Source organism: Schistocerca piceifrons, chromosome 3 (genome assembly GCF_021461385.2).
Source record: "Schistocerca piceifrons isolate TAMUIC-IGC-003096 chromosome 3, iqSchPice1.1, whole genome shotgun sequence".
NCBI lineage: Eukaryota > Metazoa > Arthropoda > Insecta > Orthoptera > Acrididae > Schistocerca > Schistocerca piceifrons.
The window spans coordinates 350965959-350992227 of NC_060140.1; the positions used below are offsets into that span (position 1 = coordinate 350965959).

The 26269-nt window shown below is 37.3% G+C and overlaps 1 protein-coding gene across 1 annotated transcript; it reads right to left on the minus strand.

The window, feature by feature from the left end:
• Positions 1-6569: 6569 nt before the first annotated feature.
• LOC124789377 (coiled-coil domain-containing protein 115) lies at positions 6570-25507 on the minus strand. The gene is made up of 2 exons (XM_047256710.1): positions 25280-25507; positions 6570-7838 (listed from the first exon to the last, which is right to left on the minus strand). Exons 1-2 carry the CDS (start codon positions 25307-25309, stop codon positions 7263-7265), a joined length of 606 nt encoding a protein of 201 aa, XP_047112666.1. The 5' UTR covers positions 25310-25507; the 3' UTR covers positions 6570-7262.
• Positions 25508-26269: the final 762 nt, after the last annotated feature.

Consider the following 26269-nt stretch of genomic DNA (forward strand, 5'->3'; position numbering starts at 1 on the left):
TTTCAAATTCTGAAGGTGGCAGGGGTAAAATACAGGGAACGAAAAGCTATTTACAATTTGTACAGAAACCAGATGGCAGTTATAAGAGTCAAGGGGCATGAAAAGGAAGCAGTGATTGGGAAGGGAGTGAGACAGGGTTGTAGCCTATCCCCGATGTTGGAGTAGGATTTAAATCCATGGAGAAGAAATAAAAACTTTGAGGTTTGCCGATGACATTGTAATTCTGTCAGAGACAGCAAAGGACCTGGAAGAGCAGCTGAACGGAATGGACAGTGTCGTGAAAGGAGGATATAAGATGAACATCAACAAAATCAAAACGAGGATAATGGAATGTAGTCAAATTAAATCAGGTGATGCTGCGGAAATTAGATTAGGAAATGAGACGCTTAAAGTAGTAAATGAGTTTTGCTATTTGGGGAGCAATATAACTGATGATGGTTGAAATAGAGAGGATATAAAATGTAGACTGACAATGGCAAGGAAAGCGTTTCTGAAAAAAAAAAAAAAAAATGTTAAAATCGAGTATAGATTTAAGTGGCAGGAAGTCATTTCTGAAAGTATTTGTATGGAGTGTAGCCATGTATGGATTGAAACATGGACGATAAATAGTTTCGACAAGAAGAGAATAGAAGCTTTCGAAATGTGATGCTACAGAAGAATGCTGAAGATTAGACGGGTAGATCACATAACTAAAGAGGAGTTATTGAATAGAATTGGGGAGAAGAGGAGTTTGTGGCACAACTTGACAAGAAGAAGGGATCGGTTGGTAGGACATGTTCTGAGGCATCAAGGGATCACAAATTTAGTATTGGAGGGCAGCGTGGAGGGTAAAAATCGTAGAGGGAGACCAAGAGATGAATACACTAAGCAGATTCAGAAGGATGTAGGTTGCAGTAAGTACTGGGAGATGAAGAAGCTTGCACAGGATGAAGTAGCACGGAGAGCTGCATCAAACCAGTCTCTGGACTGAAGACCACAACAAAACCTTTGAATGGAAAGATCTGCTTTCATTTTTATTGAGAGTAACTTCATGCACTATTCCTAATTTTGGGTTGAATGCATTACCTCCTCCTTCTTCTATATTTTCACTTACTTATGCCAGACACACACTCTTGTGATTGTCCTTGCTTCCGATTGTCGTAAGCCTCATCACAGAGCTTTCCTCTATCAACCTTGCACTGTCTTTGAATTTTTGGTCTGCCTCAGACTGTTCACTGTCACTAGGCTAAATGCATCAGCATTACAATTTTGTCTACCTAATTTGTATATTCAAAATGGGCACGTCAAATTAAAAAGGATTTACAGGAAGCTGAAATTTCATTTGATGACATTCAGGATCGTGAAGTTTTCAGAGAAAAAGTCAAAATTACTAAAAACCTTATTCCACATACGATGCCAGTTCCACGTCCTGTCTGCAAATGGTCAAAACAGAGAAAAGAAGCACAGTCAGTCAAAATGAAAATCTACTGGCAAAAGAGGAAAATACAATCAGGGAAGAGATAAAAATCTTCGTGGTCCATAGCAGGCTGAAACAGCAAAATGAAAAAAAAAAAAAAAGGAAAAAGAAAATAATGTTGATAAATTCCTATAAACTAGATGTTCTGCTATATTGTAGCAGTAAAACTGAGTAAGTTGGAATATGTTTTGTAATAAATATTTATAATCATTCCTTTGCCCTTAAGAAAAAAGAAGAAGAAGAAGAAGAAGAAGAAGAAGAAGAAGACAGTATTGATGAACTGTCTTGAACTCTCTTCATAGCAATTCCTCTTGAGTCAAGTACTAACTAAATTATTATACAAATGCCATACTGTAAATGATTGTCACATGAGATTCAATTGTTAGCTTTCTGCCTCCTGGCTACTTCTTCTACAAACTTACAGCAAAACCAAGCAGATTCAGGCTTCTCTACCCCACTCCTTCATCGCTAATAATCGTACCAACACAATTCACTGAAACTTGATATAATGTCTTCTTAGTGAGTAATATAAGAGAATTTGATTTAATGGCATATTAATAAATCCTGTAAACCATTAATTCTTACTACACAAGACCTTTTAGTATGTGTAATTATTAAAAGTGGATACACTCTTTCAAAGGTGTCATTTTTTGCTAAGACTCAAAAAACTGATACCGTTCACAAGGGACACCTTCGGCCTCAAACACTCAGAACCACATGAAACATTACTTAGACTAACACTCAGCCATAAAATAAACTGTTGTCTCTGTGATTTCCATGCAAAACTCCGTGCTTGTCTGCTAGTGCCATCAGACGGTGACTTCTTGTAGCTGTAATAACAAGCACTCGAGTTGTATTGTACTGTATTGTGTTTTTTGGAGTGTTGCTGTGTACAGTGATATGAAGAGAATCAATCCTACAAATGTAGTCCAAATATTAGGAACGAAATTGCAGCATGCTGAATATGGAAATGAAATTGGGGTCAACGATAGGGAGCTCACAGATATACTACATAACGTGATAATTCAAAAATATAATAGGTATGACACAAAAATACATGACATTATGCTGGACAGATATACTGATTTTGAAGGACACGAAGAAGTTGGTTGTTCAAGTAGTAGGTGACATTAATCTCCACAGCAATAGCAACAGTCCAGTCAAAGTATGAGTATGAACCATCTCCACCCAATCAGTCAAAGCCCAGTGTATTAGAAGATACTGATGACACCATACTAGAGAAAATTTATGAAGATTATTTCAATTGTGGCATCATTCCTATAGCAGACTGATGAAGCATATTAAAAGTAAATCAAATTGCAGGTTAATTCTAAATTATGTGTTTAGAAAAGGAAGTAGGAGCTTGTTTCAAAGGGAACAGACTGCCACAATTACAAACTATAGAAGAACATGTAATATTGCAATTCAGTAGAGCAAGGTCTTATAGATCTGCAGTTCATTACTGGCATCTGCAAATGTGGGCACAAGAAGCATCTAAAACAGCTGGCTTGGACAATTTCAGAGCTTTAATTTCTTTTAGGAACAATCATAAGGCTGAATATGGCATTTCATTCAGGCATATTACTACATTTGTGACACATAAGGACAAAGAAGACAATAATAGTATATGTCAGACGGTACAACAGATTGTGGAGGATGTGAACATGTTTATGAAAGAACAGGATTTGGAGAAAGGAAATGTTTGGAACAGTGACTGAAGTCAGTTCCAGTATGAAAAGTCTTCATCATAAACATTGTCTCACAGAGGAGAGAAAACTACAGCTAGTGTGTTCCCCAGTCTGTCCATACCTCTACCCACAGATATACAATTGATGTGGCTTTATCAATGACAAGCAGACCAGTAAACAAGTTGTAAATCTGTTTTCAAGAGGCACATGGCAGTTTCTGCCCAAATACTTCAGCCCACAAAACATACATGTGGAGCGAGGCAAAAGTGGAAAAATGACTAAGAACACATGAAACATTTTCCAGTTTGAGTCCTTGGTAAATACGTAACAAGTAGAAAGAGGCTATCACTGAGCGCACTCTTCTTGATCATTATTTCATAATCAAACTTCATTCTATGATTTACAAGTAATTTTTTGCACCAAAGTATACACCTATGTTGCAATATGCTTGGGGAAAGTCAGGTTATGACATTGACATACCCGTATCATCATTTACAAATGTAAATAGTGTGATTTCTGATATTAAACTGTCTGAATGTGAAAGTGATTTTGAATGTAAAACTGTGGCTTCAGTCAGGTGTGCACATTGTTCTCTTCCACTTTGTTTTAACTGCTTCATCGAAATCCCGGACCTGTAGTATGAGAACTAACATAACCATTATCAGGTGGGTAGGATATGTGTTTTGCACTATTATAATTACTTGTTTGCCTTTTGATGTTATGATGTTACATGCCCCTCACTCAAAACCAGATACACACACACACACACACACACACACACACACAGAGAGAGAGAGAGAGAGACACCTTATTCCTGGCTGTCACCACCATTTCACACTTCTTTGCCTTAAATTTCAATCTCATCTACTTCTTTTCACACTATAATAAGTCTGCTCAGTGTCCAGGAACATAATTACTAAATCCTTACCGCATTGTTAGTGTCTCTCTTGAAGCAGCCATGCACAAAAAAAATTGGATCCATGTTGACCTTCTGGATTCTATTAGATAACTGTCTCCAACAACTGACGTAATTTGATTCTTTCATATGGACAGAACCTTAAAATATGATTTCGGGTTACACTTCTTATAAAATATAGTTTATGAAGCAGAAAACAAACTGACTATGAACAGGAGCTGAATATATCTGTAGGATTTGAAAAAAAAAAACTTTTTTATATTTCCTGTGGATAGGTGATGAGTCTCACTTTCATCTTAGTGGTCAAATTTATACACAAAACATTTAGTACTGATATAAAGAAGATCTCCATGAAGAGCATCAACCAGAACATGCTGAAGTCGAAGTAAATGGCCCTTTCTTATTAAAACAAGACAGGATACACAGAAACATCTAAACTGCATGCAAGCATGTACCTATCATTTGAATTCTCAATCATCTCTTCAAATCCTATATTTTGGTTCCAAGCAAACAAACAACAAGAAAAATTCTGGTTCCAGCAAGAGGACACTTAAATCACATTACATGAGAATTTCACCAAAGCTATATTTTCTGACAATGCGTAATTTTAAGTATTGTTGACACAATTAGATTGTGAATACTTCCTACAGAATATCTTAAACTATATGCAAACCACCAAAATACTGTTGTGAATGACAGGAATGAAAGGAATTACACTTACACAGAAAACAAAAATAATTATATTAACTGGTTGGAAAGTGATATAGACAAATTCTGTCACATGCTAACATCAACATAATGATAATTAAAAAGATAAACATTTCAATTCATCAGTGGTACCTAAAAAGCCACTACTTTTAAAAAGTTAAGTGTGTGTGCTATAATAGAGCGAAATAGTTTTTGTTCATTTAGAAACAACCATTATGGGCCATGCCTTATATTTGAATTTTTGTGCATGATCGACATATGTTACACTCTTTTCATAATACGGTCTTCATGACAACATCTACAATTATGGTTTTTTTACATTACTTTTTCTTTTTTCTTCTGTAATCATTACATCCAATCCACATGCTGAGAAACTGAGGTAGCCTCTGAACACTTAGTAAGTTGTCATGCTGTTTAACTGGGAAAGTTGGTTATATTGTATTTGTAAACTGGCATATGTCATATATCAGAGAGACCACAATTATGGTTCTCTGAATAAACAAAAATCTAATTAAATTCCTGAAATATAAATAAGTACTTGATCATATAACAATAGTTACTGGTTTCACTTTTTGTGCTCTTATACACATAAAGTCACATTCTCTGCAGCAATTGTTTTGTTCAGTTTTAACCATGTTACAACATTTGTTAGGTAGTGACCAATACTGTGTAACTGTGAACATAAGCTAGTAATGGTAAAAATATTTTATTGGGTGTTTTCTCAAGTTGCTAATATTGTTACACAAATATGGGAAACAAAATGCAGTATCAAAATTGGTGTATACTTTGTGATAGAAATCACCATCAGTCTATCTATAGTCACATGATTCACAGTGGGCATAGAATTCACAGTCAGAGAAACAAAAAAACGTGACATGATATTGTTGCCGGAGCCGAGCTATTCTAGGTGCTTCAGTCTGGAGCTGCACAACCGCTACAGTCGCAGGTTCGAATCCTGCCTTGGGCATGGATGTGTGTGATGTCCTTAGGTTAGTTAGGTTTAAGTAGTTCTAAGTTCTAGGGGACTGATGACCTCAGATGTTAAGTCACATAGTGCTCAGATCCATTTGAACCATTTTTGACACTGTTTCAAAAACACAAAACAAACAGAAACTGTAACTTCTCATAAATACAATGTCTTATTTTTCTAAGTAACATGTTAAAGATCACAGCACATTGTTAAGATTGATGTTTTTATGTAGGCTACAAAGAAATTAAATTTTTTATGCAACACTCACTATGATGTAAATAACAAAATTATATTTCTTGCACACCTGGTAGGTGCTTTTAGCTTAAGCATCACATTCTTAACATTAACTTGCTAAACAATGAACCTGTTTATCAAGATATTTGCGACTATGGTACACCCAAAATTTCTCATTCAGTACATGATATATTTATTCACATCACTAATGGTAACCATAGAAAATACAGAAGATTGGTTTTCATCTGTAAAATTCTCCAAAATTATTCGGAATTTTTACATATTGAAGAAACAGTTTGTACAGCAGTAAGAACATACATACAAATGTACATCACATAAGTAATGTAACACGTGGGCACTGGTGGTTATAAGACATGAAATGCAACATTAGGTCATTCTGACATAGAACATTAGCTCAGTTAGAGGAGGATGGGGTGGGGATGGCTTCGTTAAGAAATTATCCAACTTTCAGCTCTTTTGTTTTAAGGAAAACATGTAAACCTTATCAGGATACACAGATATGGATTTTAAACCTGTTCCTCGTCAATATAAGCTCAGCATTTTTCAAAGCAAAATCCTAATGAACTGATTCTTCACTCTCATTGCAGATAAAATTTTGGTGAATACAATAATATAATGTATATAGCTCATTATAGTGGATAAAGTAACATTATTTTAAATGTCATTAATTTCATGTATAACCTAGACTGGAAATTGCAAAAGACCACACCATTTTATATGTCAAATTGTAATTAGGCTGAATACCATGTCTATTGCTTTCAACTTACATCGCACATCTTGTCCCGTTTTGGTTCTGCCAATCTGAATGGTGCTCCTCTCTGATAGCTCATCAAGACAAAAACCTTGCTCAAACAGCTCAATGTTCAAGATCTTTGAAACAGCCCTGGTCTATTCATTTCAGTTTCAATAACTCACAGAAGGATGTTGTTCTTATTCTTAGCCATAGTTTTGTGTTCAAATTTGACTCTGGCATTGCAAGTTCGCTCCAACACATTTACGTATATTTACTTACAATGTTTGCATTTTTTAACTTTAAAGTAACATAAAAATGAAACAATTACAACAACAAAATTATCAAGGTAGAAAATACACAGCTCGTTGTTTACACCTTTACCACCACCACCACCACCAACTCCACATATAATTTGTTCAATAATGCTTCATGCACTTATTTATTAGTAACACAAAGATTATGTGGAATGCATACATAAGTTGGCAGCTCATTTCATAAGATGTACATAATTCACTATAGTGCCAAAAAATTCATTATCATGTTGTAGAAATATCCTTTTTCCTCCTTAGAGCTTTTTTGTGTTTGTCATAGGAATCTAACAACTTCAGCTGAAGGTTAGCACATTCAATAACCAATGGTAGGGCAGACTGAAAGTTAGTTTGTGCTTGCCGTAAATTCTGTGGCACTAAAACACCAAACCACCTAAGAGGATCAGAATCTTGAGTCTTAAATTTGGAATCAGGTTTCTCCTCCATTAGTTTGTTCTCATCAGTGATGTTTCTCTTCCGGGGAGCGGGAGTCACATCATCCACTTGTTTGCCTTGATCTTTGAAATCTAACATGAGCTGAAACTCCCTATCTTCAGCTGAACTTTTCTTGTCTAAAACGACCTTACATAGTGCAGTGACATCTGAAGCATCTTCTGAAGGCAGTTGCAATGATGAAACAGAAGTTTTTCCCATTATATAACGAGCTTTGGCGATATTCAGGAAACCAGCTTTCATTAGCTTTTCCAATTCAACCTTGCAACGAATATATTCTTCCATTATTTCCAGTTCCTCTATGCAAAGCAAATCCAGTTTCTTACAAGTTTCTTCAATGTCCATTTTGACCTGTGAAAAGTAATGAAAGGCTATATAGCAAAAAATGAGTTATAACTTATTATAATGCTGCAAAAGAATAATTCCCAAGTATAGAAACTAAATTTTCCTTTCAGTCTTTTACTTGTCAACAATGAGATAACCAAAGTTCTTTCTCTGTTTTGGCTTTTTTGTGCTACATTGTTTGATTTCAACCTATATATTACTTTAAGAAATTATTACTGAGTCTTGCCTCAGCAGCCAGAGACTATGGTCATCAATTATGCTTCCTTTGATGTCCTATTAGAGAATCAGCTGTTTTTGAGGGCAGACAAAATAGAAAGTATGAGAATTATTTTATCTAGATAGAATTTTTGTTGGCAGAATAAAAATTTTATATTTGGCTGATTGGAGTCTTCCAGGCTGTTACTTTAACTGGCAGTCAGACTTAGCTGACAGACACAGGCAAATCATACACTCATCACTGTGTTATCAGGCACACATATGAATATAAATCACCGTTGAAGTTCCCCACTTACCTTCCTCTAATGTATTTCATGACTGTATAATTCATTTATGGAGTGACAAGACTTCCATCTCAGACAAGATGAATATTTGTTTTATGGGCATAAGGCCATGGTTCAAGACATAACTGTCTGCCTAACATTTCATCTTCCTGTGCTGGTAACATGAGAAATCAGTTACTGACTCAAGAAGGTTCAGCAAGCCAAACGGTTAAAAGCTAAACAGTTCAGGTTGCTGAGCTTGTTTGAGTCTGTAACTGCTTTCTGGGTTATTAGAGCTTCTGATGAATGTCTCCTGCATTGGAAGATGAAACATTAGGCAGACAATTATGCCTTGGACCATGGCCTTATGCACATAAATATCAGCAACATCATACATACCAGACAAGAAAGCCTGCTTTCTGTGATGAAGAGGAATATTGTGAGAAACAATTCAGTTAATGTTAAAATCTAAACAGACTCTTTTCCTCAGTATCAAAATATGAATCAACAAGAAGTTTTAATGCTAGCTGGAAACTGATGGCTAAACCAGAAACGGACAGAGGTTCAATAAGGTAATGACAGGCTTACTACAGTGGTACTGTGCAGCGTTTCTTTTTAAGGTTTTTGTGTTCTGTGCTTATCTCAGAACACTGAGCACAATGATTTATGTCATTTACGAATTCCTCAATAAGATTTTCTAATAATCAGTTCTGCATCACTTTCAAAGTGAGTTTTCTATCAAAAAGGGTGGATCTTATTATTTATTCAATAGAATGAAATACCTGAAAATATCAACATATGGTTCAAAGACTCCAATCCATATACAAATTTCAGTACTTCTTACAGAATGTTAGATGCTATAACTACAATTACTTCAAACCCTGAATTAAAAGAAACAGATACTACAACTGCTGGTCCCGGGACCTCGTTTTACAATAGATGGGGTAGTAGGGAGGGGGGATCAGGTGCAACAACAACATTAAAACACCTGAGTCAATCTGGCTCTGGATAGTAGTACATAACGGGCAATGCCGTCACTGGGTACGGATGAAACCCAGCAAATGATCTCAATAGCTGAAGAGGAATTTGATTTCCAAAAGGCAGAAAGGGAGGAAGAGTGGCTCAAATATATCAGATAAGATTTATATTCCCAGTTAGAAGTATCTGCCAAAGGCCATTTATCTGTATGTCACACGTGGTGTAAATTCAACTCTTAGGGCTAACAACTTCGTTGCATAGCTGGACGGGCTTGAGTTATCCTAGCAAAATTATTTCTGAAAAACATGGAAAGGATGATTTTACAGGATATTGTTACACTGTAACCATACTCAAGACCAAATATGAAAGCAGGTTCACCACTTAAATACAACACTTTGCACTGGAAGCATGTTTACTATGAACAGCAATGCATAGTTGCACAGAACTAATTTCCGAGGTAGAGTGTGCATGTATTTACATAAATACTCAATACTACAAAATACTGGTATTTATACAAATGTTGAAAATTCTACAATATACAACGTTACAAACATAAGATATTTCAAGAACCTCCCAGGAAAGATAACTACAGAATAACAAATAACTGCTAGTAGTCAAGTATGAACAGGCAACCCGAAGCTTGGCTGCCAGCACAGTTAACAATTATGCCACACTGCATGAATCATAGCTTGTGGCATTGCTCCCCCTTCTGGAGAAAGAGTGATCCACTGTTTTAGAACTTTTCATTGGAAGTGACTGCAGCAAATTGATCTAGATCTTGTCAACAATTCTCTGTATGGCATCACTGGCACATCCTCACACTCTACCCATTTTGTTACATCCTCTTCACAATGATGAGCATCAAAGCTAGCCACTCACTATGAAGCTTGAGGATTGTGGAGTGGGTCATCAGTTTCCTTAAATCTCCCATCATCAATCTACCCCTCTGGACTGTAGTAGGGCTCCATACTGAGGACATGGACACTGTCTCTGCAGTTTTGTCTTCTTAGTGAAGGGTTAGTAACTTTTCCGAGAGTCCCATTTTCTGCATGGATGTAAAAATCTATACTGTCTCCAGGGCTGTCTCTCAGTGGCCAATGCTTGGCATTACAGTACTCTCGGTCTTTCTCCTGGGCATTTAGCGTCTATATGTGAGCCAGCTGCCTTGCTTCTTCGGTCCTGGTGATGATGTATCACGTAATCATCCCAACTAGCATCTGGTTGAAATGGGAACAGTGTATCCACTGTTGTTTCAGCCTCACAACTGTGAAGCAAAAGAGCAGTGTAAAGTCTGTAGTGTCTTGCTTCACTCTGCCATATGCGAAAGTTACATAGGGCAGTACTAAATTCCCGTCTCTCTCTCTCTCTCTCTCTCTCTTCAATATCAACATACATCTAACTCATATCTGTCAATGTGTTATTACAGCATTCTGTGAGCCCATTTGTCTGTGGATGGCAGGCAATTGTCATCCTGTGGGTGATGTTGGAATGTGAGAGTACCTCTGGTACTAGTCTTGACTGTAAAACTTTTCTACGATCAAAGATAATCATAAAGGGGGTTCTGTCCTTCAAAATTATGTCTTTTTCAAGGAACTCAGCAAGTTCTGGAGCTGCAGCAGTCAGAACAGCTTTGGTGGCAGCATAGCACATGAGGTATTCAGTGGAGACTATTATCTGCCAATTGCTATTTGTCAGCCGGCCGAAGTGGCCGTGCGGTTAAAGGCACTGCAGTCTGGAACCGCAAGACCGCTACGGTCGCAGGTTCGAATCCTGCCTCGGGCATGGATGTTTGTGATGTCCTTAGGTTAGTTAGGTTTAAGTAGTTCTAAGTTCTAGGGGACTAATGACCTCAGCAGTTGAGTCCCATAGTGCTCAGAGCCATTTGAACCATTTTTGCTATTTGTCAACTTAGGGAACCTACCCAAGTGGTAGTTTCCAATTAGGTGACCTGGTGCTGCTGCACATGGGATTGGTACAAGATGCACCAAAAGTAATTGTGGCACCTGCTTCTGTCATTGGCAGACCTTACAATGGCTAACATAGGGTCTAATGGATCTGTAGAGGCCTGACCAGTGATACTTGTGTCTGATTTTGTCTAGAGTCTTCAAAAATCACGCATGAGCATATGGTGGAGCATTATGGAAAAACTTCAGGATAAGTTAGCTGTAGACGAGCTGGGATGGCGAGCAGCTATTTCTGCCCCATTGGATCACAGCTCCTCTTACAGAATTCTCCTTTGGGTGGTTTCTTCTCCTTCAAGGCTTCTATTGTTTTCAACAGTTGTGGATATTACCTCAGTTCAGCAGCATTGTCATTTAATGCACTGATGACTGAGACTGCATCCACACTGCTCTGCTGCACCAAGAGATTCCTTGAAAGCCAGTGGGCATCCTTGTGTTTTGTGTCTGCTTTTCTATACCACTGTGACATTGTATTACTGAAACCTCAGTACCCATCTCGCCAGTCGACCCGATGGATCCTTCAGACTAGACAGCCAGAGTAGAGAACAGTGGTCTGTCACAATGGCGAATGGTTTGCCAAAAAGTATGGTCAGAATTTGTTCATAGACCAAACAGCTGCAAGGGGTCTTTTCCAGTTTAAAGTAGTTCATGTCAGTCTTGAAGACTACTCTGTAGCCATAAGCTACACCTTCTCAGCACTTTCTTAAATTTGTACTAAAACTGCACCTATCCCACAATTGCTAGTGTCAGCACGAAGTTCTATGTAGGCTTTTAGTCATACAATGCTAGGACTAGAGATAATGTTATTACCTTCTTAAGGAAAAGGAAAGCTCTTTCTTGCAGCTCATTCCAGGAAAATTTGACACCTCCTTGCTGTAATTCTTGAAAGGGACTTGCCTTGGTACACAAATTCTTTATGGATTGCTGGTAGTGTGACTACATTCCAACGAAACTTTTTACATCACATATGTACTAAGAAGTCAGAAAATCTGAGACTGCTCTTATTTTATCTGGATTAGGGATGGGAAAAACCAACCGGTTAAAACTGATATCAGTATTTTAATTCTAAATAAACAGTATTTTTCAGTATTTGTTTGGTCTTCGTCATATTTCTTCACTAATAGCCGAGTAAAAATTGAAATATAAGTTATCCACAGCAGCAGTTCTAAAATTTTTCAGTTTTAAATAAACCTTTTTTGAAAAGGGAGTACTTTTTATTCGTACAGTTTGCACTGATTTGAAATATTGTGTTATTACAGAAAATTGGAAAAGCAATCAGTGCTATTTTAATTACAATGTCAACAGAAACTGGCAACAGCCATGTGCATAAGATTTGGTACAGCAATGCTGAGATAATAATGTCCCTGTTTCCATGTGTTGTGAATTAAGGTACACATACACATATGCGTGCAGTTTGCAAGATACGCCCCCCCCCCCTCCTCCCCCCCGTTCTATACAGTAGGTTGTCGACATCATCACCGGACATCTACTGCATTGCAGTTGTCTGTCATTTCTATAATTACAAAAATAAGAGAGGAACGCAATTATGGCAACCGTAAAAAATTCAAAACTTAACAATTCATTCATAGTATACAATAAAAATAGACAGTAGTTGATCTGCTGCCTATATCTACATAATATGCGTTTATCTGCGTGTAGCCCTTCCAGACAAAGAAACACAAGAAACAGAGTTTTTCTACTTCAGTTTCCACCCTTTAGCCCTGACTATTGCTACTGTCCAAATAGTGGTTTGATCCCTGAAACATGATTTTTGAGCAGAGTTTCAAAAAAAAAAAAAGAAATAGAATCAGTAGGAGAAGACTGGTGATTTTTTATAGTATTCATCCACTTATCACTTTTTCGGGATACGCAGTAAATGGTGGACAGACTAATTTTGTTGTATTTGGCTATATAATTTAATATTTTGATTCCATGTATCTTGAAACTGAGAGAGTCAAAATTTTTCAATCTATGTTTGATTTGTACATTTATTATACGAAACAATAGGAAGAAAAAAATTGAAAGTCAGTTATTTCACAAAACAGTTGAGTGGTTTAACCATCAGATCTCAGAAAATTGTTATGTTGAGCAGTTTAAGAATCAATTAAACCTGGAGTGGAGACTGATATAACTAAAAACCAGTTGTTTCAGTGATAATTGCCATCCGTAATCTGGATGAGGACAAACTCCATCACCATTTACTTGGTGTCCCTAGCTTTTTACTTCATGGGCAGTGAAGAGGCACTTTTCTGGATTCAGGCAGAGACCTGCAGTCTGAACACACTTCAACACCATTTTCAGAAAACTTGCATGTTCTTCAATGTTTGTGAAAAAATGACAATGATATCCAGATAGCAAAGACACGTTATTCATTAAGTTGACAGCACAGGTCGTCCATCATAAGTTCGAAGGTGTTTGGTATGTTACACAGTCCAAACGGTATAATTTTAAACTCACAGAGGTTGCCAGGAGTTATTAAGGCAGTCTTTTCCTGGTCACCCTCATCTACATCAGTTTGCCAGCAGACTGTCTGCATAACCACAGTCAATAAATACTTTGCTACTTTCAAGGAGCCTAAGGTGTTGCCAATGCGTGGCAATGGAAAGGCATTTTTCCTCATGATTCTGTACAGTCGTTGATATTCAATGCAGAGAACTGGCATGTATATTAGATTAGATTAGTTTTTCGTTCCATAGATCGATGCTGAGGAGATCCTCGTGGATGTGGAACATTTCAACTTTTTTTTTTTTTAGCTGAAATAACAATACTAATAGTATGAACATCATTTGTTTCTATTAAAAAATTCGTCAATGGAGTAGAAGAAGTTGGCCACTAGTAAGTCTTTCAGGCTCCTTTTAAATTGATCTTTATTTGTAACTAAATTTTTTATGTTTGCTGGCAAATTATTAAAGATGAGTGTTCCTGAGTAGTGGGCCCTTTTTTGAACTAAAGTGCTTTTAAGTCTTTGTGCAGATCATTTTTGTTCCTGGTATTGTATGTATGGACTGAGCTGTTTGTTGAAAAAAGAGATATATTATTTAGGACAAATTTCATTAAGGAGTAAATATACTGAGAGGCAGTTGTTAGTATACCCAGTTCTTTGAAGAGGTTTTTATATGACGTCCGTGAATCTACTCCACAAATAACACGTCTTACAAGCTTTCGGACTCTGAAAACTTTTGTTTGACTTGAAGAGTTACCCAAAAATATTATACCATATGACATTATGGAATGAAAGTAGGCAAAGTATGCAAGATTTTTCATTTTTATGTCAGCTATGTCTGCTAACACTCGAATTGCAAATACAGATTTGTTAAGGTATTTCTGCAGTTCTGTGGTGAGCTCCTCCCAACTGAATTTATTATCAAGTTGTAATCCCAGGAATTTAAGACTGTCAACCTCTTCTATCTGCTCTTCTTCATACTTTATGCATATGCTGGGTGGAAACCTCTTACAGGTTCTGAATTGCATGTAGTGAGTCTTTTCAAAGTTTAATGTCAATGAGTTGGCTTTAAACCATTTATTAATATCCATGAAAATATCATTAGCAGATCTTTCTAGAACTACACTCGACATACTATTTACTGCAATACTTGTGTCACCTGCAAACAAAACGAACTCTGCTTCTGGCAGTGTAACTGATGAGAGATCATTAATGTACACAAGAAAAAGCAATGGCCCTAAGATGGATTGTTGTGGGACACCACATGTAATTTCTTCCCATTCTGATGATGACTGATGACTTAATTCACTAGTCCCTTGTACTGACACCCTTTGTTTCCTGTTTGCTAGGTATGACTTGAACCATTTTGCAGCACTGCCCTTGACACCATAGAATTCTAATTTATTTAAAAGGATGTTATGGTTCACACAATCAAATGCCTTTGACAAATCACAGAAAATACCTGCTGCTTGTAATTTGTTATTTAATGAATTAAGCACATTTTCATTGTAGGTGTAAATAGCCTTCTCGATATCAGAACCCTTCAGAAATCCAAACTGTGTTCTTGATAATATGTTATTTGTGGTCAGATGGTTGAGAAGCTGCCTGTACATTACTTTTTCTAAAATTTTTGAGAATGCTGGCAAAAGTGAAATCAGTCTGTAGTTTGATGGTATCTCTTTATCCCCTTTCTTGAATAGAGGCTTAACATCTGCATATTTTAGCCAGTCAGGAAATGTCCCAGTTATAATTGACTGGTTACACAAGTAACTTAGAATTGTACTAAACTCACAAGAACATGCCTAAATTAACTTTGTTGGTATTTCATCGTAACCACTAGAATGCTTTGTTTTCAAAGATTTTATTATGGAAGTTATTTCTTTTGGTGAAGTGAGTGACACATTCATGTAGCTGAAGCTATTTGCAAAGGCTAGTTTCAGATATTCAAGGGCATTATTTACTGATCCTGACAATCCCATTCTATCATTAATGGATATAAAGTACTTGTTAAATAGATTTGCCACACTATGCCCATCGGTTACTAATGTGTCATCTACCCTTAATGCTATTTGCTCCAGTTCCTTTCCGGTTCTACCAGTCTCCTCTTTCACTATATCCCATATTGTTTTTATTTTGTTCCCTGACATTGCTATCTTCTTCTCATAGTGCATTTGTTTAGATGCCTGAATTATTTTTTTAAATATTTTACAGTATTCCTTGTATTTAGCTAAATAATCAATATTGGAGCTATTCTTGGTTGACAGATACATTTTCCTTTTTGTCTTACAGGAAATCTTTATTCCTTGTGTAATTCATAGTTTTATTATAGACTTCTGTTTAATTTGAGTAACTTTTAGAGGAAAACAGTTTTCAAACATGGTACTGACATTGTTCATGAATGTATTATATTTTTCATTCGTGTCATGGGCACTATAAACATCTTTCCAGTTCATATCTTTGAGCAGTTTTCTAAAACACTCAATTTTTGGTTGACTGACTACTCTCCTTTACTCAGACTTAGCAGTCTTGATAATCTGCTCAGAATTTACATCTAAAACAAGGAGCTGCATGTCATGATCTGATAGTCCATTTATTACAGGTTTTATGATATGATTTTGTTCCTTTGATCTGCCTATAAAAATGTTATCAATGGCTGTCCTTGAGGATTTAGTGATCCTAGTTGGAAAGTTTACAGTGTGAGTTAGATTGAAAGACAACATTACTAACTGCAGTAAATGTTTACTGGAAGATTGAATTAGAAAATCTGCATTAAAGTCACCAGCAATCAAAATTTCTTTGTTTCTTCCTGTTAAATAACCCAAGAGAGCTTCTAGATGATTTATGAATAGATTATAATTTCCTGCAGGTGCTCGGTAAATAGTTACTATTATATAGGATCTGTTATGGAACTCTATTTCTGTTGCACATGCTTCTAGATGCTGGTCTAAACAGAATTTATTAATGTCAATGTTCTTGAATTTATGGCAGTTTTTAATACATGTGGCAACTCCTCCTCCATCCATATCTACTCTGCAGAAGTAGGAAGCTATCTTAAATCCTGGAATGTCTAACATATCTATGCCAGTGGTCACTTGATGTTCAGAGAGGCAGATTATGTCAATTTGGTTAGAGGAATTCATTTCATCAATACAAATGAGTAGTTCATCAATTTTATTTCTGAGTCCCGGAATGTTCTGGTGTAATAAAGATAACTGATACTGCATACTAATGGGATTATAACTGCTTTGGCTAAGATGAACTGGCAGTTTCTGATTACTTTCTGTTAAACATTGTTTAAATGGACTCTGTATGCTAAAATCTGACTCCTGTTCAACTGTTTTCTCAAACTGAGTGTGTCTGCCAATCTCTCTTAAAACTCGTTTTCTTTCCCCCTTCCCTATCCTAAAACAGGCATTCCTCTGACACCTGTGACCAATGGTATTTTACCACTTGTGACAGTGCCCCCCCCCCCCCCTTACATTTTCTGCAATCAACCCAGACAGTTTTCCCTTCCCTTTCCTATTGAGGTGAAGGCCATGCCTAGTGTAGTCCCACCTATCGATAGCATCCACAGGAATCAAACTAATATGTGACCCTATATCCGTCCTAAGCAGCCACTCCAACTCCAAGTTCACCCTCCTGACGGAAGAGTTCAAATGAGGCCGATCATGGCGTCTCAACACAGACACAAATCCCACACTCGTATGCTTCGTTGCTGATGCTATCTTCACCAGGTCACTCTCTATGGAATAATCAGTCTCTGTCAATGTTGTTTTCCGGACCACCAACTATAACCACGGCATCCTCCTTCGTGAAATCTTTGCATAAAGAACCTACATCCTCTGTTACCTGACTCAGATCTGCACTAGGCTTGAAAACGTTTGTGACCTGGTACTCTGGACCTAGATTTTCCTGCAGTAGTTGGCCAACACCTCTACCATGGGAGCTACCTAACAACAGAACTTTCTCTTTCTTTACAAATTTCCCTACCTTTTTCAAGTCCTTGAAAGCTTGTTGTGCCCTTTCTACAGCTTCAGCTACATGAGGCTCATCCGATTCTGACTGAGGCAACAGGTCAAATCTATTTTCAAGATTTATGACAAAGCTGTCTGATGCTCTCCTTTGCCTGTTCCCCCTATTAGCTGTTGCCACTTCCCACCTCTGTTCACCCATCTCCCTCTTTAACCTGTCCAGTTCCTCCCTTGCCTTGTCTAAGTCAGCTTGAAGAGCTGCAATTTTTCCTTCCTGTTCCAGTATTTTCCGGTCTCTACTGCAGATCCTACAATACCACTGGTGAGCCTCATTTATGTCCCCATTTCCCATGCCACTACATTCGCCCCAATGAAAGAAACTACAGCACCCATTCTGTTCCAAGACATTCTTTAGCCACTTCTAGTACTGTGTCCCTGTACCTTGTCCATTCCTTTTCCAATGACTGTAATTGACTACATTCAACTAACTGGTACCTTTCTGAGATCGCTGTTATGTACTTGTGCCTGATTTCCTTATCCTGAAGTTTCTCCACTCTTATCCTCCTACATATGGACCCGACCTCCTGCACTTTCGGCCTCACAATCCCAGTTTCACTGCAGATTAAATAATGATCAGTGTCATCAAAGAATCCTATACACGGGTGTCCCTCACAGCCTTCCTGAATTCCTGATCTGTTATTACATAGTCAATGACAGATCTGGTTCCCCTGCCTTCCCAAGTATACCAGTGAATGTTCTTATGTTTAAAAAAGGAGTTTGTGATTACTAAGCCCATACTGGCACAGAAATCCAAGAGTTGTTTCCCGTTCCTGTTGGCCGCCATATCCTCTCCAAATTTCCCCATAACCTTTTCATACCCTTCTGTTCGATTTCCAATCCTGGCGTTAAAATCACCCATGAGCAGAACACTTTCCTTGTCCTTTATTCTAACAACTACATCACTGAGTGCCTCATAAAAACTATTCATCTTATCTTGATCTGTCCCTTCACAATGCGAATATACTGACACAATCCTAATTTTCTTGCTAGACACTGTCAAATCTATCCACATCAGTCGTTCGTTTACATACCTTATTGCAACTACGCTGGGTTCCATTTCTTTCCTGACGTAAAGCCCTACACCCCATTGTGCTATTCCTGCTTTGACTCCTGACAGGTAGATCTTGTATTCTCCCACTTCCTCTTCTTTCTCACCCCTTACCCGAATGTCACTAACAGCTAAAACGTCCAGCCCCATCTTACTTGCAGCCTCTGCCAGCTCTACCTTCTTCCCAGAACAGCCCCCATTGATATTAATAGCTCCACATCTCATTACCATTTGTTTGCCAAGTTGTATCTTAGGAGTCCCTGGTTTGTCAGTTAGAGGTGGGACTCCGTCACCTCCGAAGGTCCGAGGCATTTTGCTCTGATTGTTCCCAGCATCATATTTAAAGTACCAGGGAAGCAGGTTGCTAGCCTTACTTGCCCCGAGTCCCATTGGGTTTTACCCCTAACGGCTGAGGGACTAACCGGTGGATTTGGTAGTCTTTGCCGTATGAGCACAAAGGTGACCATGACTCTGAATATGTCCGAGATGCCCAGCCTTATTCCAAAGTAACTGGTATCCTGACTGTCGGGACCACTTACTTGGCCACTCATACGTTGCCCGTGGTTCATGAACTATGACATGACTACAGGAACCCACACCATGAACCACCCAGTGTTGATAAGGTGTTTTATTGCAGGCCACTTGGTTTGTCCTTTCTCCAGGCCAGTTTTGAAGCATTTGAAGACTGACATGGAATGTCTATCACTTTTTGATGTTGTTCCTCGGTCAGGTCAGACACTGCTGGCAGTTCAATGTAGCTTCCTCTCCTACTCTCTGCACTGGTAGTGGCACACAATTCCTTGCCGATGACACTACACTGCTCTTCCTGGATTGGCTTGGCTGTCAATAACACATATCTTTAGGGATGAGTTGTGGATACTCAAAATGATTAGTGATGCAATGTTTTCCTTGACCAACTACAATGCTTATGATCATCGCTGGCATGTAGAGTTCTTCTGTGAGCCTGAGTAACTTTTTACAAATGACAAAAGCTTCACTGTTTAACTGAGCATCTCGACTGACAACTGGAACTTCTCTTGTTGATGATAATGATGATGATGATGAGGTAACAATGTCTTCAATGGCAAACTACTGCTCAGAGTAATCTTTGTCATGTGCTTGTTGGAATAGCTTCCTCTACCTGGAGCTCTGATCTTCCACAATATATTTATGACGCCTGCAAGGGATCCCATCCAATAATAACATTATGACTTAAATTCTGTCAAATGATAAATTCAAAGGGAAGTGTAATGTCATTGATAGCTTTTCTTGCAATACATGTTCCTGTTGGCTGGGCATATTTCCCATTTGTGACTTTCTGCACAATCGCTTTTGTATCACAGAAAATAGTCTTCTTTAGCTGACAATGATAAGCACCTGACATCAAAGAAAATAAAGCCCTTGAGTTGGTTAGTGCCCAGACAGCTTGGCCATTGATGTTAGCAATCAAATTTCTGGAGATCTTCGTGACTACTGTCCATGGAGGATTTGTATCTGTGGCAACCTCATATCCAAGATGGTTGTCTTGCTTAATTTTCCTGAAATTGGCCACTAGGCAAATGGCTGGTACCTCTGTACGGTGACAGATAATGGCTGTGGCATATTGGGGAGCAAAATCATCCAGAGAACTTTGCTTAATTGGAGAGACGGTGGTGTCAATGTTTTCAATTACTCATCGTTTCCAACAAACAATGTTACATTATAACCACACTCAAGTTCAAATCTGAAAGCAGAGTCATCAATGAAATGGAAAACTTAGCACTGGAAGCATGTTTATCATGAGCACCAACACATAGCCAGGAAGAAAATAACTTCCAGGATGGAAAGTGCAGCTATTTATAAAAACATTGAATATTCCAGAATATGCAAACATTACGAACATAAGATATTTCAAAAACCTTCCAGAAATAATAAATATGAAACAACAAAAACTTGTGATAGTCAAATTTCAACAGCTGACCTGCAGTATGACAGCCAGTGAATTTAACCACTACACCACACTGCATGCACCAGAGCTTGGGATAATATGGATTACCTCCATTTACTGAGGCCAACACAAGCAAACTATTGGATTGTGGAGAACATCCACAATCCCATAAGCTGTGTGAGGGAAGAGCTAGTTAGTTAGTTAATTTCAATTTCCATGAAACATTTTGCACAATAAATCATAAAGATGTTGAATGAGTCATTTTTCAGTCACATTACAAATTAAGATTTTCAGAATGTGTACCATAAATATACAGACAATACCAAAGGTACACCTGCATGCTTTGGTACAGGGTTTATTCTTGACAAAATAGATAAACACAACTTAACTGAGGAGAGGAACAGGTAAAGGCACTGACATTGAGTTTCTGTCACAGCATTAGCCACTACACCATGGAAGTTCATTTTTAGACTTAATGCTATCCTCTTATTAGGAGATACAGAAATACATACGCCATAAATATCACATACTGGTGAGTTCTCTCTGTTATGTGACTCAGACCAATTTTAAATATGGCACCAAAACAGGGGCACTTAATTCTGTAATTGGAGCAGATGCATGATGAATGTGTTGCTTTAGTAAAAAGACCTACAGTGTGGCATTAACTTTGTGTTACGCAACCCTCCCCTTCAACAACTGAATGACAGCATGCATGGAAAGAGAAATTGAACCACAGTGTGTCCACTTCTTGATTAGTTAATCAATTTGCTTATTTCCATGAATTCCTTTATGACTTAGTATCCAGAAAAACCTTTTATTTCCTACTTTTATGACATGAGCAGGCTTAGATCATTTTAACTACTGAGAACATCTACTAGATCACTTGGTGGATCTATACAAAAACTGTTAGAGATGTAAATGTTCTTTCATCAAGTACAACTTATTTATCTTACAGCTGCATACATATTTATGCTATAAAGAAATAATTCAGCTGTATAGCAATTTTAAAAAAGTTGGGCCAATCTAGACAAAACCACGAAATTTGGAACATTTGACAATAGCAGCAGAAAAACTGACTCAGCCTCAGAATGGGGATCAATTCAGGAAATGTGACATTTCCCACACTTACTCTGCAACTGCCTATTTCCCGTGTGTAATGATTGCTTCCTTACCTGGCAGGAAGAGGGCACTCCAGGGTCCCTGCTGGCTATGAAACAGATTGTGAACCTGACTAAATTATCAAAAAGTGCTGACACCAACTGGATACCACCATAAATGAGGCACAGAAGCTATAAAATTTTGAAGAATCTTTGTACATTTTGGTATGTAGATTAAAGCCAAAAAATTAACTGCAACAATTGTATGGGCTTTGTGATCATGGAGAACATTGTCTCGTGTCAATTTTCATGTTGCATAATGACTTGAAGAGTGGGTGGCAATCTGAAAATGCACTTTTTTTTATCTTTTCAATGAATGAATTAACTTAAAGAAAATGACTGCAAAACCTAGGGGAATGTTTACCTACAATATGCAATTGAGTCTGAGAATAACAACCAGATGGCCCTAGTACATATGAGTTGTACTGTAATTTGAATATTTTTCTTCTTCAGAAAATAGTGAAAGATACAGCATCTAATGTCAGTAAAAGTATCCAACCTTTAAAATTAATTTTCAGAGAGTGATTTTTAACAGAAAGAACCCAATTTTAATGTTTCCTCTCTTGCAAGTTTCCCTCCCTTGCACTTTTACTTCATACTCATAAAAATAATAAAAAACAATCAGTCTTCATTTAAATTATACTTTTTCTTTTAATCTCTCTCTCTCTTCCCTCCCACCCATTTACTTGCATCCTCTACTATTACTCCCAACTTTTACGAAATGGCTGAATTTTAAATCCCACATTTTATTACCCATTCTTCAGTCTCAAACTTCCTGCCTTGTATACTTTCCTCTCTCCCCCAGCATAAATAGAATTCTGGCATACCTCCTTTTTACATCTACATTCTTTATTTTTCACTCTTACCCACACACACACACACACACACACACACAGGTCGGTGAATAAGAGAAATCTTAGCACTCAGAGAAACTGGCATTTTTAATAGAGGTCTACCTTATAATGCAAATAAGTAGGAGTCAGAGGCTTCTTTAAAAGAAAATGAGATAGTTCTTGTTTTTAACACTGATCCTGTGTTATTTTTTCTTTTTATTATTATTTTTTTTTTTTTTTTCAGAAAGTGTTTTTCCTTCATTACCCCCTCAGGAAAGTTTATATTACTAACGTTAGTGAAATAAAAAAAAGACAAAACAAAAGTGACAGACTAAGCCAGTCATGTACAAGGGCAAGAGTATATTCAAAATGTCATACGGCTTACATTCTCTGTAGCTTAGGTGACTTTTGTAGGCTCATTTGAGGTTGTTTCCTGGCGTGCTGGATCACAAGTGTCCTGAATAAAATGGTTCAACTTCCCCTACACCACTGTGGTAGATTTCAAACAGTTACCATTTGCACCCTGTATATCCTGACCAAAATAAATAAACAAAAATAAAAAATAAATAAATAAAACAGAATAACTTTCTCCACTGAAATCAGTATGGGTTACAAAAATGTCAATCATGCGAAAGTAATTCATGTTTTTCCTCATAGGCCCTAAATCCTCAGTGTTACAGATAGAGAAAATCAATCTAATCTGGTGTTTCTAGACTTACCCAAAGTTTTGAATTGAGTACTACACTGATGGCTTCTGAAGAAAATATTTTCTGATGCAATATGTAAAAAGATTTGCACCTGTATTGTAAACTTCCTGACAGGTAGGACACCACTCATTACCCTTGATGAAGAATCATCCACAGACATTGTACAAATGTTTTTGGTGTGGACAGGAAGTGTAATATTACTGCTGCTGCTCAACAATTTTAACAAATTAGGGGGATATTTAACTGCACAATATATTAAACTTCCGAGATTAGTGACACTGTCAACAACTGACAGAACAGCTCCCCAAATTGTGCCTGGAGGCCTGTCAAAATGTCTGTTGATATGATTCCTCTGTTGGCAAGAAACTGGATAATTATGCCTACACAGGAGACTCAGATATACTTCCTGTATGTTTCTGGGTATATACAACAATTACACAAAGATACTGCTTCTGGATCTTATTGGAAAGACTGCGTTGGTAAATACATCAAATGTAAAAATTACACGATCCACATTGTTTGATAACGAAGCTGTTTTTTTGTGAAGGTTGGATACAGAGACATGTCATATTTAATAAATGAAGTATTCTACCTATCATCATACACAATGTACATATGGTATCATATCCACTAGAGGCATACAACATTCACACTTCAATGCAGGGTTAATTGGTGTCTTTGACACAGCTTCATCAATTCACAACCAAGTCTTTGGGTTACTGAACCACATGATACTCCTGCCAATATAGTGATGATATCATCACCACAGGAGGATGTGAGCTTTAAGAAATGGCCAATAGTTGAAATCATTAACAACATAAAAACATTACCACAAAAAATGCTAATTTTTTTTAATGGGAATGAAGCCCGGGAATATTGTTATTACAATGACCACAGGTTGTAAATAAGGCTTTTCATCAAGGATGAAAACGTTCCTATTTAACGCAAGGTGTATGAAAAGTGGAAGACTGACACATTTGTCACTTTCGCCAAATCAGTTTCACCTTATAACCTAAATTAGACATCATGCTATGCTATTGGTCAGTCACTAAAAACTCATTAAAAAAATACAGTCAAGATCATCAGTCTGAATGAATCACCATCTCCAATAAAACTTTATATGTCTTGTAAACAACATGCTCCAACATACAACAAAGAAGAAATGTGATTGTGACAAAACAGAATTGTAACATGTAGATACAATCCACTTTGTGGTCTCTGTAATCTATGTAATACAATTAATATGTGTTGAGTACACAATAAGCAATACCTATAAAACAGTATTTCCAAATAAATCAATTCAAGTAAATTCAAATTGAAATCTACAAGCAAAACTGCGAGCAAAAACATTCCGTATGCCATCCACTTAGGTAAATACATAAAAATCTGGAACATTCAACTGGAACCCAAACCTAGCTAGCAGCGTCACGGTACACATAAACACACATAATGTAAGCACGTAGCCTGCATGCACCATCACAGTCAGCAGATTACTGAATACAAGTTGTGAGATAAAAAACTGAACAACATGACTGGATGGTTACTGTTGTTATGAATAAAATGTTACCTGCAGAACGACATCATGTGGCATATGAATTGTCTAAAACACGGTTATTAAAGAAGTTAGTGTATAATAATGAGCGGAAAACTCACAGGTTTACTTATATATAATGGTTTTCCTTCGGTCTTGTTTCATCAGCACGGCAGAAAATTGCACTCTTAAGTTCAACCAGAAAGAAGAGCGTGTTCAACACACACATAGCACTTAAGAATTACGTTGACAGCAAATGTCACAGTTCTTGTTAATTTGTTGAATTCGTTGTATTGTAACAGTTAGACGGCATATAACATACTTGAAGTAAGAGTAATGAAAATTTCCTTACTGTTTTTTCTGTAAAACCAGTATGCTCCATTTCAAGAAAATTCACTCCGATTTTTTGAGCAATTAAAAAAATTGAATTACTAAAATTGCGTGTTAATTTTGCCTGTCAAACAGACATTTGGCAGTTGCTCGATGCTGCATTAGTAAATAATGGTAACGTTCATTTACACTCTCGAAAATTATTTCCAACAACACGACTGATCAACTGTCCACTGTTTACAAACACTAGTATCGGCTTCCGTCAGAGATTTAATTTAGCGTTTGAAACTTCGACCATAGATATTAGTATCTATGGTCGAAGGTTTAAAACAGTCGGGTTGCCAACCTTTTTGGAAACTTGTACCAGACAGAAACTACCTCCATGGACAGAACATTGCTTGACAGTCAGAAAAGTTGGAAGATACCATCGGGTAGTTTCCCCCACAGAACACCACCCAAGGGCAACTGCCACTATAGGTGGAACTGCTCTCACCATCTCCCTACTGTCCATTTCACAATGACTGACCCCTGATTTTGAGCTCATATTTTCGTTACATTGCATAACAAACATTGATGTGTTGTACCTTGCTGGCATCGTGGAAATGTTTACATTCATTTGGAATTTGAGTTTTAAATTTTAGCTGAAATGGAGCCGACATACGTTGTAATATTTAAGAGATATTGTGCTTTTTCGAGCATTTTTTGCAGAGTGTGTGATTTGAAGAGTCACAGATGTCAGATAGTAAGTAAGCGAAAAAGAACTATTGCAGTGTATGTCGCTCTCACTTTAACTAGAAAGTAATATTCATACACTAAATAAAAATAGATATTTCCACGTTTCAAGAAAGGTACAACACATCGATGTTCGTCATGCGATATAATCGGAATATGAGCTCAAAGTCATTATGAAATGGATAACAGAGAGGGTCGTGTTTGTTTCACACGACTCTGAAGTGTTCGTATTGCAGTGCTGATCTCCGAAAGCGATTCATAATTTTTTTAATACTGGTTC

What these genes read in the sequence shown, in the direction of transcription:
- LOC124789377 (XM_047256710.1), bottom strand. Translation starts at nt 25,309, where the DNA reads ATGGAGCATACTGGTTTTACAGAAAAAACA. An exon ending in CTGGTTTTACAGAAAAAACA is followed by an intron (nt 7,839 to 25,279) that starts GTAAGGAAATTT and finishes TACTTTTCACAG; the next exon opens with GTCAAAATGGACATTGAAGA.